Genomic DNA, 15,913 nt, shown 5'->3' with positions numbered 1-15,913 from the left:
TTGAAGTGTCTTTTTGGCATTAAATGTCCAGGAGTAGGCTTGTATCAATTCAAAGGATCGAAAAAAGTTTCTGGGACCCTGATAGATATTTCCAGGCTTTCAAGAAAGAGCCTCCCAGTTGACAGCGGCACCCAGGGGTACGGGTGTACGATCAGGAACGATTTATTTTAACTTGTGCAGGGTACTACTTTAGTAAGTGTCATGTGGGACGACAGTGTTGCTTTAATTTGTATTTGATTAATGGTGATGGTATGAAGCTAACTAATTTCCTTTTATGTGACTTGTCTGTGTTGGTAGTAGTTGTGATATAAGTATTTGGATCTTGTAAAAAGCTGTTGGAAACATAGGAAAATAACATTAGTGACATTTAGAAATATGATTATATAAACGTAGAGTTCAATTCAATACATACTTATTGAGCACCTTATATGTTCTTGCTACTGAGATAATTCCTATGGGAGATGCAGGAACAGAAGACCGTTTTAGAGAACTCCAACTAAACAGTCCCGTAACTCAGTTTTCAGGTTGATCAATAAGTGAATAAATTGAAGTGGTTGCACATAACTAAATCCTAAACTGTGTTTGGTTCAGACCAGTTGTCCTAGGAAAAGAGCAACGGGCACATGAAGGAGGTGGGCCCTTGTCTGTGTAGGGTTTAAGTGGACAAGGACAGAGAGTGGGGTCAGCAGCCTGAGCAGGCACCAGAGAGGGCCGGGTGCCACTCAGGGGTCCTGTGGACAGTGGCTATGTGGCCTCCCTGGGGTCTCCTCGGAGGCCACTTTGTTTGGCTGAAAGTCTGACCATGTTACCTCACTGTGGAAAGAGGAAGCAGTAGTTTCTATGTTGGACACAGGGCAAGGGGTCACAAGACTCCCCAAACTCTGGGCTCAAAAATTGGAGACACGGGGCCGGCCCAGTGGTGCAGTGGATAAGTTCACATGTTCCGCTTCAGCGGCCTGGGGTTTGCCAGTTTGGATCCTGGGCGCAGACCTACACAGAGCTTATCAAGCCATGCTGTGGTAGGCATCCCATATACAAAATAGAGGAAGGTGGGCACAGATGTTAGCTCAGGGCCAATCTTCCTCAGCAAAAAGAGGAGGCTTGGTGGCAGATGTTAGCTCAGGCTAATCTTCCTCAGAAAAAAAAATGGAGGCAAAATAACCTTAGGGAACGCTGCTGAGAGGTTTGAAAGAGGCCAGCAGGGGAGCATGGGGTGAAGACAGAAGCATGCTGCACTCTTGTGCTCCTCAGCTTTAGATAAACATGAAATCAAAATAGTAGATTCAAATATGATGTTGTCCTTTTCCAAGATTCTAATACCTAGTGTTCTCTGGTTTGTGTCATAAGAAACCTCATTGCCTTCTCTGAAGATGGCTCTGACCCGTATGTCCGCATGTATTTGTTACCAGACAAGAGGAGGTCAGGAAGGAGAAAAACACACGTGTCAAAGAAAACACTGAACCCGGTGTTTGATCAGAGGTATGGTGTGTACTCAGCTGGGGGTAGACTGTTTGGGTTAACAAATAAGGAAGGCCTGATCAGTACCTTTCACGACTAAAGCATTTAAGCCAACACACTGTTGAGAGGTATAAGTGAAAACCCTCCTCAAAATTAGTAGATGTGGACTTGTTAAACAAATAAGTATTTTGAACTTCATGTAGAAGTGCTAAACATCATAAATTCAAGTTGTAAACACTGTGGACAGGGAGACTACTGATTAAATAAAGAGCAAATGATTGATGACCGGAAAGAACTTTCATTCATGGGGGCTCTATTGATTTTTACTGAGTTATAAATTAAATCTGAGAATTTTAAAATAACAATAAACCTATAACATTTTAAAATAGAATATTCTTGTGAAAAACAACTAGTTTCCAAACCAATAAAATAATTAGTGGGAAGTGGCAGTATTTTAATTTTTGTGAATCTGCTTAGTAGTCTGGCTTAATAGAGGCGTATGTTTGCTCTGCAGTCACTCTAGTGTGGTGACCTGGGGAGGCTCTTGGGGACCCTGGGCTGCTTCAGGCCAACTTACAGAGCCTCAATCTGTGCAAATTTCGTGTCTTATGTTATAGTCCTCTGTAGCTAAAAAGAACACCAGCATTTGGGAAATGGTCAAGTTGAATGGTAGCAATATCTGTGAATTTAGTTTACATTCCATCTTTAAAGATGCTACTCCTTTATCGCATTCTCACACCAGTAACTTTACTTGAACCAAGGTCAGAAACCGACAGACATCTACTAAATCCTGGTGTGGGCACGTTTCATCTGACAGAGTGTTCATAGCTGCAGCACTTAAGAATTGGAAGCTCCACATACGAGTTTGGGTTTCTCACTGCTGTAGCTCCGTGGGAAAGCCAGCCGTGTTCCAGCCATGTCCCTATGTGGCTGCAGGCCCTCAGTCCTCTGGGTTGCCAGAGACCCTGGTGCACTCTAGCCACACACCAGCCAGCTTCTGGGACTTGGTTCCCCAGAGGCATTTCAGTTGGTGGCATGTGACTTAGGGCATTGAAAAGTATGTGGCAGACCTTTACCCTTCTGTGAAGTTGTATTACATAATACCTTTTTTCAGTTCACTCACCCAGGGTTTGAAATTACTCTCCTTTAGTCCTTAGGCCTGTGTGAGTGAACTGTCATGTCAGATGTTACCACCACAGTCCATGTTTTAACTACCATAAAGAGTTAGGTGTTTATGTTCAAAAGAACACCCCTCCCACACGTGAGGGAGCCACAGGTATTAGGGCCTTCCACATAGGATCGAGAACCTTCTCTTATGTTTGGAAAGTAATGAAAAAAAACTTCGTTTTTGAGTCTTCATGAAATGCCAGATCCAAACATCTAACAGAACTCAATTTTACAATATTTATTTTACAATAAATTTAGAAAAAATTTTACAAAAAAATTACAGTATTTATTTTACAATAAATAACAAACATAACATTTGGAATGGCCTTAAAAACAGAAATGGCATTTTTTAGTTATAATAAAATACAGCAAAATTATGGAGAAATTTAAGGAAGGTCGTCTTTTTCCATTTCAGCTTTGATTTCAGCGTTTCACTACCGGAAGTGCAGAGGAGAACGCTGGACGTAGCAGTGAAGAACAGTGGCGGCTTCCTGTCCAAAGACAAAGGGCTTCTTGGCAAAGTAAGTTTGGAAAAAATCCTTCATCAGTTACTACACTTTGTAAAAATTAAACACTTACCCAAAGTGTATTTTTTAGACCATACTTATATAAGTGGAAAGGGGTGAACTTACTCCCTCATTAATGCTCATTTCTAAAATAGTGGACTGTGAAAGATGTGTATCAACTAAGACATCACTACATTTTAAAGATACTTTAAGGTATTTTTGTTGTTTTACATATTCATATTATTGGCACATTAGTCACACTAATTTCCTGGACTTATACTTGAAGAAAAGGTTATTTTTAAATTTTTTTTCAAGTATCACATTGAAAGAAAACCCAAAGGAAGATATTCTCCTACAATTCTGTCTCCTCAACTCATCAGCTGTTCTTTTTCTGACAAATCATTGGCTTCATTTCTCTCAATTCCTTCTAGTCTTTGTCCATATTCACATTTAACTCTTGCCTTAGATTATATGTGCTTTAATTATATGCTTAGAGGTTAAGTTAGAGAAGAGGAGTTTTGAATTGTAGATGCCATTAACAGAAAATCCACGTCAGCTATGCTGCCATTAAAGGCACATGAGCCAATATCTCTATAAATTATCTCCACTGATACTTCCTAGCAACTTAATTTTAAGGCTGTTGGATACAGGAAGGACCTCTTGGCTATCATCAACCATACAGCTCATAGGATTGTAGGTTAAGAAAATATTGAAAAACAAGAGACTCAAAATAAAGGAAAGTTCTGTGTTGCCAGATGAAGACAGAGGAAGATTGGAGAGATTGAAGAAGTGGTGAAAAGTCTAAAAGGAATTCTGTCAGCCCACTTTTACAAACTTTTAACCCACAGGTATTGGTTGGTCTGGCGTCTGAAGAGCTCGCCAAAGGCTGGACCCAGTGGTGAGTGTCCCTACCACAGACAGACAAACCAATAGACAGAGAACCCTGTATGTTTATCTGATGACACTATCCACAGTTGACCGCATGTCTGTTGTCCTCATCCTTTGCTCTCAGGTACGACCTCACGGAAGATGGGACGAGACCACAGGTGGTGACGTAGGCCACTCTGGCGTGAGGAGCCCTCCTTGGTGTGTCTGCCCCACCCCACGTGCTCGGAATGCACCCTCCCACAGACATACTGATACTATTTTTATAATGTCATCTATTTAGTTATACCTACCTTAATAGTTTTATAAAACTTGTTGACATTTTAGGCATATTTGGCCAATATTATTGTTAATTTTGTATGTTTAATCTCCTCTAGTATTTCACCAGTTATTTAGAATACAGTAGGATAGTAGTTGATTACTGTCTGATGTAAAGCTATGTGAGTTGTATCTACTGGGAAGTGGATATATGTATATGCTTTACTATTGCCTTGTTTTGTATATCACTGAGGTACACTATGCCATGTAAATAGACTCTATTTTTTATAATATCTACATGCTGGTTTGAATTCAGAAGAAAATGAATCAAGGAAATATATATATTTTTTCTTCTAAAACTTATTAAATTCTTATGACAAATAATCATTTTTGTCTTTGCAGGAAAAAGTTCTCAGTGACCTATTTTGTGGTGTTTCTTTTTAAAAAGAAAAGCTGAAAGATTATTACCTATTAGTGTATTTCTGCCCATTCTGGATAATGAAAGTATTCAGAATATTAACACTTTCATAAATATAAAGATGTATTGTTGAGAAGTCAGTTGAAGAACTTATAAGGAAAAAATATTGTATAACTGAGTAATTTAAAATATTAAGAGAATTGTCATGGTTCATAAATCATAGTGTTCTAATCTGAAATTCCTTACATAAAATGAAATGTCTTAAGTTTATTTTTAATTGCTTGTTATAACTTACTTATGAGGTAGTACACAGATACACAATCATACTTTTTAAAAAAGATAATACAGACAGACTTTCAATGTTAGCAGTTAGGCTGTTGTGAAATAGTTGGTGGTGAGCTTTGTTAATTTTCGGTGTTTTCCCAGCCTGTAAAGAAAGACAAGCTCACATTGTCACCAAAAAGATCAGGGTAAGCAGATAGGAAATGGTGTTAAAAACCAAATCGTTGGTCAGTATGACATCATGCAGAGAACAGATCACCCTGATAGCTCTTTCATTTGTCCGTCAGTGTGACATCATACAGAGGACAGGTCACCCTGAGCTGGCACTCGGTTTCACTCTGCTCTTATGCACAGACCACCACCAGTTCCATAGGGTTCGGCCCAGCGGCCAGCACAGTAGCTGTTGGTTGTAAATAACCATTTCCTGGGTTTCCTCACTTATGCCATGACTGACCTCAGTGTTGGGATATTGTTATACTATTTTTATTTTGGAATATGTTTTTCTTTTTAGGTTGTTAAAAGCATGTTTTATTTACTTAAGAGTTCCAGACCTCTTGGGAGGTGAGGCTCTATGGCAGTGTCATAGCTGTGCACGCCTATCAACAACGTATGCACATATGCAGAAAGAGTTTGAAATATTTTAAGCTGTATGATGCAAATGACTTCCTTAGCCATAAGAGCATCTAAAATCATGTATACATTATTGAGGAAATACAGCTTTGTGCTTGAAATTGGAGATCTCACCGTAAATCATTTCCTGGACTTCGGGACTGCTCGCGTGACCAAACATACCAAAGTGCCTCTAGGGGACGCTGGTGGTTATTTCTGCACACTCCTCCTTCCAGCAGATTTCAGTTTCCTCTTAATTTACACCTCAAACCCTGAGTTTGTTTATAGCGGTGTCTATAGCTCCACAACACATTTCACGTGCTCATAACGACCAGTATAATCTCACTGTTTCCTGTTTAATGAAACTTCACTCCAAAGCGTCATTGTAAATCGCTTCCTGTGTTCATGTATAGGGGAAGTTTATGAATATGCTGATACACACATCAACATATACCCACACGGAACATTTACTGTGGTATTGTAGTAGACAGGTTGCCTGCCTGCAGTATTAGATTTATTGAGAATTTTTTTTTCCCCTGAGGAAGATTAGCCCTGAGCTAACATCTGTGCCAGTCTTCCTCCACTTTATATGTGGGTCACTGTCACAGCATGGCTGACAAGTGGTGAGGGCTGTGCCCAGGATCCCAACCCATGGGCCTGGGCCAACAAAGCAGAGCACGCTGAACTTAACCACTATGCCACGGGGCTGGCCTTAAGGACTTTTTTTGTTTTTTTAAAGATTGGCACCTGAGCTAACATCTGTTGCCAATCTTCTTTTTTTTTTCCCTTCTTCTTCTTCTCCCCAAAGTCCCCCAGTACATAGTTGTATATTCCAGTTGTGAGTGCCTCTAGTTGTGCCATGTGGGACGCCACCTCAGCATGGCCTGATGAGCAGTGCCATGTCCATGCCCAGGATCCAAACCGGCGAAACCCTGGGCCACTGAAGAGGAGCACATGAACTTAACCACTTGGCCATGGGGCCGGCCCCAAGGATTTTTTTTTAAATTAGATCTGTTGAAGGGCTTTTGGCTCTTTGTTGAAATTTAGCATACCAAGAATTTTTACTGACATCCTATACTTTTGGATTTTGCAACCATGTGCTTCACCTATTCAATGTGGATTTTACTTGATGGAATGCTTTATTTAAACACCTAGGCAAAATAAGTACAGTGAAAGATACAAAGCCCAAATAAAGCCAGTTAGCAGCATGATGCCCTGCCCTCTGATGTGGTGATGGTGGGGGCTGGAGGCAGAGACCCACCTGCAGGTTCCAAGCCCCTAGCAGCCAGCTCCATTCTCTTTAAAAGAAAGGACAGGGCTGATTCTAAGGGCACCAAACACCTCCCAGATGTGATTCTGTCTCCTGTGGCAAGATAAGTGCTCGAAGGGAAGCTCTCGAGTGCTGTGGGAAGGGCCAGGCTCTGCACTCCAGGGTCCTGCGGTGGAGAACACTCTGAGTTCTCAACCTGTTCTTTTCTGGTTCTTAATAACAGGTTCATCTAGAAAAAGGGAACTGTAACTTTTCTACACACCAATGAGCCAAACCAGTGGAGGGAAGATTAACTTAAATGAATTCGAATTCTGTTAGTTTGTTCATGTGGGTTGCTTATCCTGTGCCTTAAATTAGTACAGAAATATGAAGACGTTGTTTTCAAGTTTCAGATGAATCAAAAGAAGCCTCGTACTAGATTTACCACAGTTTGTATTCTGTACTGTGAGAATTCCTTTTACGGATGTTCTTCATGAAGAAGTCGACCCTTGTTCAAGAACCTAAGCCAAATGCAAGTCCGTGTGCTCCTTTGTACTGTGGTTGCTCCTTCAGCCCCAGCTCCAGCCCGATCACCCCTGCAGACGGAAACAGCAGCGGGTGTTTTTCATTATTACAGAATGTCCTTTCTGCTCGGCTAATTTTACATGACAATGCATGTATTTATTCAATAAAACTTTTATGTTAGCTCACTTGCGATTTGTTTTTCCTTTGTGTTTTGAAATGAAATTTTTACTATAGAACCAGATAATTTGAACAGTAGATATATTGTACTATTTATACGTGCTATTTGTGAATCCTTTCATTTTCAAAAGAACCACATCAGATCATTGACATTCCTCCTCTTATTTCCATCTTTGTTTGACTCTCCTCTGCCTACCTTAGACTCTGGGTTTTGAAAACTGCTCTTCTGAAAGGTAATCATGAGGAGAGAATATAGTCTTTATATATGCTTTACAACCAGAACCCTGAGAAGCAGTGAAACAGAGGCTGGTTTGAACAGATGGAGAGGAAATGCCGGAGGTCTTCACCACTGTCCACACCCACTCCTGACGACTGGGATTGACCGAGGGCCTCCTGCTCTGGGTCCCTCCATTCAGCACGGTTGACCTCTTTTCTCGCTCTCCAACGCCTTGCTCTCTGGGTTTCCCTTCCACATTGCCGGCCATTGATCAAGCTCTTTTACCGTCTTCTCCTCTAACCGGACTCTGAATATTAGAGTAACACAGGTTTTGGTTCTGGTCCCTTTTTTAATTTGTACTCTGTATTCTGCTTAATTCCATGGGTATTCCGTGCTTTCCAAATTTACATCTCCCGTGCAGACTTTGCTGCTGAGCGCAAGATTGTTTATGCAGCTGCTGCTCATTATGCCTCTGCACGTGGAGGTCTCGCAGTGTTCCTGTCTGTCTAGGTGCTTGACCTCGAGGCCTGGACCCTCCTGACACTCCCTCTGCCTCTCTTCCCATGTGCAGATGCCAAGTCCTTTAGTTCTTCTGAGGATGTACCCACCGTGACTGCTGTGCCTGCCTGTAAGCTCCCAACATTCGGGCCTCAGCCCCTCTTTCCCCTGCTGCATTCTCCACGCAACAGCCAAAGGAATCTTTCAAAACACAAATCTGACTCATCAGTCTACTGCTTTCCATTGCCCTTAAAATAAGACCGAGAGCTTAACATATCTCTGAGGCCCTGACAACTTCCCAGCTGTATTTCCTCCTCCTGCACCCCTCACCTATGATACTTCTCAGTTCCTCAGACGTCCCCCTCCTTCCCATCTCACTGCCTCCAGCCTGCTTTTTGCCTGACACTGGCCCAGCTGACTTCCACCCGCCTTGACTCCTCAGCGTAAAGTGTATTTGCCAGGCGTCCTGACCGACACGCTCCCGTCAGACGCGGTCTCCCTGTCATCAGCTCTCTCAGTGCCTGTTACCTTCCAGCACCACACTGAACATGTTGCAGTTTGGCTTTATTTAAAGCCATTTCCCACCTGGACTGTAAGATCCCAAGGGCAGAGATGATGTGGATGTTATTTAAATCTTTTTCCGATGGCTTATCACTTTTCCTGGCACGTAGTTGGTGAACAAATATCTATTGAATAAGTGATGTATATATAAAGTTTGGCAGACCCTAAGTAACAATTTATTTTAACAAGTTTCTGTTTAAAGATGGACAGACATGCTCCGCTCCGGCAGCCCGGGTTTGGTTCCTGTGGGTGGACCTGCCCACTTGTCTGTCAGTGGCCATGGTGTGGCAGTGGCTCACATACAAAAAGAGGAAGATTGGCAACAGATGTTAGCTCAGGCAAATTTTCCTCAGGAAAAAAAAAAATACTATTTAGATAAAAAGCCAACAGTGTAATTATCTGAGAAACAATTGAGGTGTAAAAATAGGAGATGAGCCAGGAAGTCTGCCTTTAGCGTTATTCTGGAAATCCTGGGCAATACAATATGAAAAGAAAAAGATTATAAATTTTATATCAAGAAAAAATCAGGGGCCGGCCCAGTGGCACATGCCTTGCTGTGGTAGGCGTCCCACATATAAAGTGGAAGAAGATGGGCACGGATGTTAGGGCCAGTCTTCCTCAGCGAAAAGAGGAGGATTGGCAGCAGTTGGCTCAGGGCTAGTCTTCCTAAAAACAAAAGAAAAAAGTTTCAAATATGAGGTCATCTACCTGAAAAATAAAATAATCTGAAGACTTTTGAATTTAACATGTTTAATAGGGGAAAATCATAAAAACATACAAATCTCTGTGTCTTATACACTATTGTTAATAGCTATTAGAAAATGGGCTAGCCCGGTGGCATAGTGGTTAACTTTGCACACTCTGTTTCAGAGGCCTGGGGTTCGCCAGTTCAGATCCTGGACGCAGACCTACATACCACTCATTAAGCCATGCTGTGGCAGTATCCCACATGGAAAATAGAGGAAGATTGGCATGGATGTTAGCTTAGGGACAATCTTCCTCACGAAAAAGAAAGAAAAAAAAATACAATGGAAAAAACCGATACAGCAGCCTTGGAACCACAATAGCAATGAAAACCTAAAGCCAAACAAGGGAGGGGCAGAATAGGTTTAGAGCTCCCCGAAAGCCCCATCCCCAGAAAACTCAGTATTTGACCTGTCTGGCTCCTGGGAAAACCGTATCACCAGGGTGTTTATCAAAAGAATTTGTGGCAATTGTTTACCATTGCAGCTGCCTGGAGCAGTGATACCAGTTGGGATAAACAAGAGGCCAGTGAAAAAATTTTAAAGGGAAATCTGGAAAATGAGGTGTTCATAGGAGGCTTTGAAAAACTCTGGTGTTCCTGGGGCTCTAGAAAGATGTGTGCATGTGCAGGGCTGTGTGCGTGCCCAGGAAGGGCCGGTAAGAGTCGTAATCTGCCACCTCTGGTTGGGGTTGAGATTCTGTGCCAGCAGGAAGTGAAGGCTGAGGCAGAGTCGTGAGCTGCCTGCCAGAATGTTGAAGACGTACCCTAACACACACACAGGCCCTCAGCAAAGACTGGGAGACTAGTTCAAAGTATTTAAAGAAATTTCTGTCCAATCGTTAGCTGACCCAAATCAGCTAACTGAGCAGAGGCTAGAGGCAACACATGACAAAGAATAAAGCTTTTAGAAAATCAATGCAAGAAAGTTACTAAATAAAAAAATTAAGAGGGAGAGATTTTATTTGCATTGTTGCCATGCTATATTATTTTAAATGTCTAGTTTTAAACAACAACAACAAACATGAAACAGTAAAGTAGGGACTATACCCAGGGGGGGAAAGAGTCAGTAGAAAGTGTCCCTGAGGAAGCCCGGATGTTGGACACAGTGGACAAAAACCTCAAATCAGCTATTATGAGTATGTTCAAAGAAATAAAGGAAACTGTCTAAAGAATTTGAAGAAAGTATGAAAATGATGTCTCACCAAAATAGAGAATATCAATGAAGAGATAGAAAATTTTTTTCTAAATAGAAATTCTTGAGTTTAAAATAACAGTAAGTGAAATACAAAATTCACTAAAGGAGTTCAACAGTAGATCTGAGCTGACAGAAGAAAGAATCAGCAAACTTGGAGATAGGTCAACTGAGATGATCTCATCTGACGAACAGAAAGAAGAAGGAAGTAAGGGAAACAAGCAGGGTACTGACGTACACGTAATGGGAGTCCCAGAGGTGGGGAGGGAGAGCAGGGCCAGAAAGAGAATTTAAGGAAGCAACGGGCAGACATGCCCAGGTTGGATGGAAACCTGGCTCATTAACGAAGCTCAGCAGCCCGCCCTGATGGCCTAGTGGCTGAGGTTCGGCATGCTCACCACTTGGTGGCCAGGATTTGGCTCCCGGTCACAGAACCACACCACTCATCTGTCCATAGCCACGCTTTGGCAGCAGCTCACATAGAAAAACTAGAGGGACTTAGAACTAGAATACACAACTATGTACTGGGGCTTTGGGGAGGAAAAAAAAAGGGGGAAGATGCAACAGATGCTAGCTCAGGGCCAATCTTTCCCAGCAAAAAAAAAAAAAAAAAAACCTCAACAAACTCCAGGTAAGATAAACTTACAGAGATCCACTCCTAGGCACATCGCAGTCAAACTTGAAAATCAAAGACAAAGAGAGTCTTAATGGCAGCAAAGACAGACCTGTCTCTCACAAGGACTCTTCCAGAAGATACCGCTGTCTCTCATCTGAAACCACAGTGGCCGGTGCAGGGGGAGGACAAATTCAGAGTGCTGAGAGAAAGGCCACCACGGAAGAGTCCTGTCTCCAACAAAACTGCCCTTCAAAATGAGGAGAAAGAAAAGTTGGTTTTTTAATTGTTTATTTTCACCGGCCCATGTGCCCTATAAGAAACTGTAAAGGAATGAATGTCACTTTTTGTCTTTGTGTGCATTTATTATGATGGCTGCATGACTTCAGAGATCTCCTTGGGTAGTGCCTACCACTTCTGCTTGTACTATCTTTTGAGCCTGGGAAGCAGTGCGGCCCAGTGGGTGAGAGTGTGGCTCCGAGTTAGACGGCCTGCATTCGAACCCCACTCCTGGCCCCGTGTGACTGGAGCAAACCTGCAGCACCCCATCTGTACAGTAGGAGTAGCCATAGTATTTGTCTACGAGGTGGTATGAAAGATACAGTGACATAATGCCTGTGAAGTATTTGGGACAGCACTGGCACACACGGGTGGTGGTTAGCTATTGTGTGGCCCGGTCTCATTATTCTGCTTCAGACCAGAATGTGGCTACCTCTGTTCCTCGCCACCAGCACAGGGCCGCCATGCAGGGTTGCACTTTCCTCTACACTCAAATTGCCAAGACACGGACCTCCACCACTTCATTGTTGCAGATGCCCCCCAACCCAGCTATTCCAAGTTTCTGGCATGTTGCCACTCACCTGTCCAAGAACAAGAGCCTCGACCCACACACACCTCGGCCGTGGCATCTGCTGGCCGTGACCACCTGTGGTCGTGCGTCTGATGGGCCTTCCTCTGGGGGTCACTTCCACGGGGCTCCACCTGGCCTTGTTGAGAGGATGTGCCCTTCTTTCTTCTCTGCAGTACAAAGAAAGAACAGTTTTGTTATTATCACTTTTATTCATTGTGGTGTAAAACACATAGAAAAATGTGCACAAACCCTAACTGTTCCACCTTAAATTTTTACAAACTGAGCACCCCTGTGTGACCAGCACTGTGATGAAGAACAGCATCCTGGGTCCCTTGCTATGCCCCCTTCAGTATGACTGCACCCCACGGGGCCACTCCTATCCCAACGGCCGCCCTACAGATTGGCTGGTCAGATTCTGAGCTCTGTGTGAATGGAGTCATATGGCAGGTGTTCATTTGTGTCTGGCCTTTTATTCCACATGTGTTTGTGAGCGACAACAGGACGTCTTTTACGGTGATTTGGTGAAGACTGGGGATGAGACAAGCACACCACAGAGAGAACTGACACGGTCAGCCTGGGGCTTCGCATGCAGCCTTCTCCATGCGGCCAGTTCACACACCTTTCAACAAATGCATCCAGCACCCTCCTCCTGAGATCCGGGCCTGCGTGAGGGAGGGACTTCTAGGTCCAAAGAGACACCGGCCCCAGTTCCTGGACTCTCTTCCCCAGACGGGAACTCTGATTGACCCCGGGACACTAGACCTCCCTGGAGGGAGCTCTCCACTAGCACCTGGCACACATGCCTGGGCTGCACAGCTCACGGAGCAGGTAGCACGTTTTCCCAAGGCTGGCTCATCTGTTCTAAATATCTCCGTGTGAGGACACTGCAGACCAGGCCGGGTTACACCACAGCAATTCCAGCACAGGTTTCGCTCCAATGGGATCAAGGGCCATACCTCGCTGGGACCAGACCGCAGGCTGGTCTCCATTGCCAGTCTTGTGAGGACAATCACACACATGACACACAACACACTTTCCTGGAATCTAAACCTGACTGGATCAAATCGTGGAGGCCAGGCCTCTCGTGTTTTGGATCACTTCACTGCCTCGACCTGCCAATGCGAGATCCATCTCCATAACAAAAGGCAGAGCTATGTATGGCAGTTTTCTCATTTAAAAATAAGCTAAAGATGCAGACTGCTGTTCCCTGGTTAACTTCACCTCAATGTGATAGAGACTTGGTTTCTCTTTCTTGAATTCCCTTTTCCATTTCTTACAAATACTTAATACCAAATAACCTCTTTGTTTTGCCCAAGACTCCCTTTTACTTGTCCGCAGTTTTGCAAGCAGCTTCAACTCTCACTTGAGAGGCCAAACTTTTTCTTTACAAACATTTCAGCATAACTTAAACAAAACATAACACCAGAAGCTTCTTGGATCATTTTTATGCAACAGTTCTTCCAAAATCTTGCCCAGAGATGGTGCCACAAAAGTGTCCATCACACCCCACCAAATGTGTGAATGCCCTAAACACAAGAACTGGGCCTGGCAAAGTAGTTCTCAGGGCAGAACAGCTGGTCAAGTCCATTCGTTCTTCCTGGTCAAGTGTAGGAAATAGCTTTTGAGAATTTTTTGCTAGACACTCATACATTCCCTTTCTTTGAAAATGTAAACCTATGAAGCATCCATCGACTTTCTCAAAATATAAAATAAAAGACCAAACACTGATAATACTCTCCCTCCTTTCAGTAATTTTTCAATCACATACCCATTCTGCATACAAGGCAGTATGCAGGGCATGAGGGAGCAGCTCCTGTCATCATCGACCAATTGTGTATGCGTGCATGTGTGTGCACTAGTGTGTGTGTGCATGCACGTGTGCATGTGTGGGTGCATGAGTGTGTGCATGTGTACATTGTGCATGCACACTTGAGTGGGCACACATATATGTGTGTGTTCTGTCTGCACTGTGTGAGTGCACAGGCATGTGAGTGTATATGTGTGTTGCGTGTGCACGGTGAGTGTGTACATGCATATGAGTGTGTGTATATTGTGTGCATGCATGTGCATGTGAGTGCACATGTATATGCTTGTGTGTTGCGTTACATGTGCGTGTGTGGATGCCTACGAGTGTTCATGTATATGTGCTGTGTACACACAAGCATGTGTGCATGTGCATGTTGTGTGCACACGTGCGAGTGTGTATCTATATGTGTGTACACACACGTGGGAGTCTACATGTGTGTATGTGTTTAGCTCTTCCAAGACCATCTTCTCAAACTCAGGATCTGAGCCTGGGTCCCCCTGAAAGCAGAGCCTGAGGCAAGGCTTCTAAGCATGTGATTTATTTGATAATGAGGTCCTGTGATGTAAGTCTTTTCTCTTTTGTTCTATTCCCTGAAACAATTCGTATAAGATAGTGATCATCTGTTTCTTGAAAATCTGGTGAAACTTGCCTATAAAATTTTTGGAGCCTAATGCCTTTTCAGAATGGAGATTTTGATACCCATTCATTAAAAAATTTTGTATTAGTTTGTTTTCAATTCTTATCAAGTCCATTTTGAATATTATCCATTTTCTGCTTTCAAATTTATTGGAAAAATATTTCTTATGAATTTACTATCTCTGTTACATTTGTAGTTGCATCTCCTTTTAATTTCCAAATATAGTTTATTTGTACCTTCTGCTTCTTCTTGATTAGACTAACCAGAAGTCTATTTATTTTATTAGTTTTGTGAAGACCTTGCTTTTTATTTTACTATGTCAACTGTTTCTTGTTTTGTTTTGTATTAAAGTTTGCTCTTGCCTTCCCTTTTATTTTGGGTCACTAAAATGCTCTTGTTGTTCTTCTAGCTTCTTGAGTTGAACATCAAACTTATTTTAAAGCTTTCTTTTAAAAAAATTAAATTTACGTAAGGCTACAAATCTCACCTTGCTTTCACCCACTTTAGTTTCACATCCCAAGTTTTGGTGAGCACTTTCATTGTCATTTAGATCTAAGTGTGTCTAATTTCCATTGTCTTGCTCTTTATTCCATTAGTTACTTAGAACATTTTTAAGTTTTAAAGAATATTTTCCCTACCTCTTCAGTGTTGGTTACTAATTTAATTGCACTGAGGTCAGAGAAGATAGTCTACATGACACTGATTCTTTGGGGAGAAATTGAGCTCACCCCACCCCCCCCCAGTCTTTGCCCTCCTAGCCCCTGGTCCAAGCATGTCTTAAAGGACATTCTGAGACCCCCTACTGCTTAGTGATATTTGAGATTTTGAGACAGCAACTCCTGCAAGCAAGTGAGAGGGGACTTGACATGGTTGCTGGGCAAGAGTGCTAACTTGAAAATCCTCAACATGAGTTTACTTCGGAATAGCCAAAAGGGTTGCAATTTAGGCCGGGTATGCTATAGCAAACCATAGGCAAATCCAGAGGACAAAGGAGGGAGCTGCTTTTATAGAGAAAATGGAGGAGAGGGAGGGGCTGTCCTAAAGGAAAGTCCACTGGGGGAGAGGAACAGTTCAGGGTGACAACAGCTTCTCATTGGCTGAGCTGTGGCATTTCTCATTGGCTGAACTGCATTGTTTCTCATTAGCTGAGCTGCATTGTTTCTCATTGGCCAGGCTGTGTTGTTTCTGATTGGCTGAGTTGTGGTGTTTCTCATTGGCTGAGCTGCGTTGTTTCTCATTGGCTGAGTTGTGGTGTTTCT

At 42.8% G+C, this 15,913-nt stretch overlaps 1 protein-coding gene across 2 annotated transcripts in view; it reads left to right on the top strand.

Moving 5' to 3' along the window:
• ESYT2 (extended synaptotagmin 2) overlaps positions 1-7,542 on the top strand; it is a 92,103-nt gene extending 84,561 nt beyond the window's left edge. For both annotated transcript variants that reach the window (XM_023640124.2, XM_070266145.1), the window contains 4 exons: positions 1,348-1,479; positions 3,041-3,146; positions 3,980-4,029; positions 4,144-7,542. In XM_023640124.2, the coding sequence (XP_023495892.2) occupies positions 1,348-1,479; positions 3,041-3,146; positions 3,980-4,029; positions 4,144-4,189 (334 nt within the window). In that variant the 3' untranslated portion in view covers positions 4,190-7,542. The remainder of the gene's footprint in view (positions 1-1,347; positions 1,480-3,040; positions 3,147-3,979; positions 4,030-4,143) is intronic.
• The last annotated feature ends 8,371 nt before the right edge of the window (positions 7,543-15,913 follow it).

Source organism: Equus caballus, chromosome 4, assembly GCF_041296265.1.
Source record: "Equus caballus isolate H_3958 breed thoroughbred chromosome 4, TB-T2T, whole genome shotgun sequence".
Taxonomy (NCBI): domain Eukaryota; kingdom Metazoa; phylum Chordata; class Mammalia; order Perissodactyla; family Equidae; genus Equus; species Equus caballus.
Note: the sequence above shows the minus strand (reverse complement) of the source record. Positions and strands in the feature narration are given on the sequence as shown.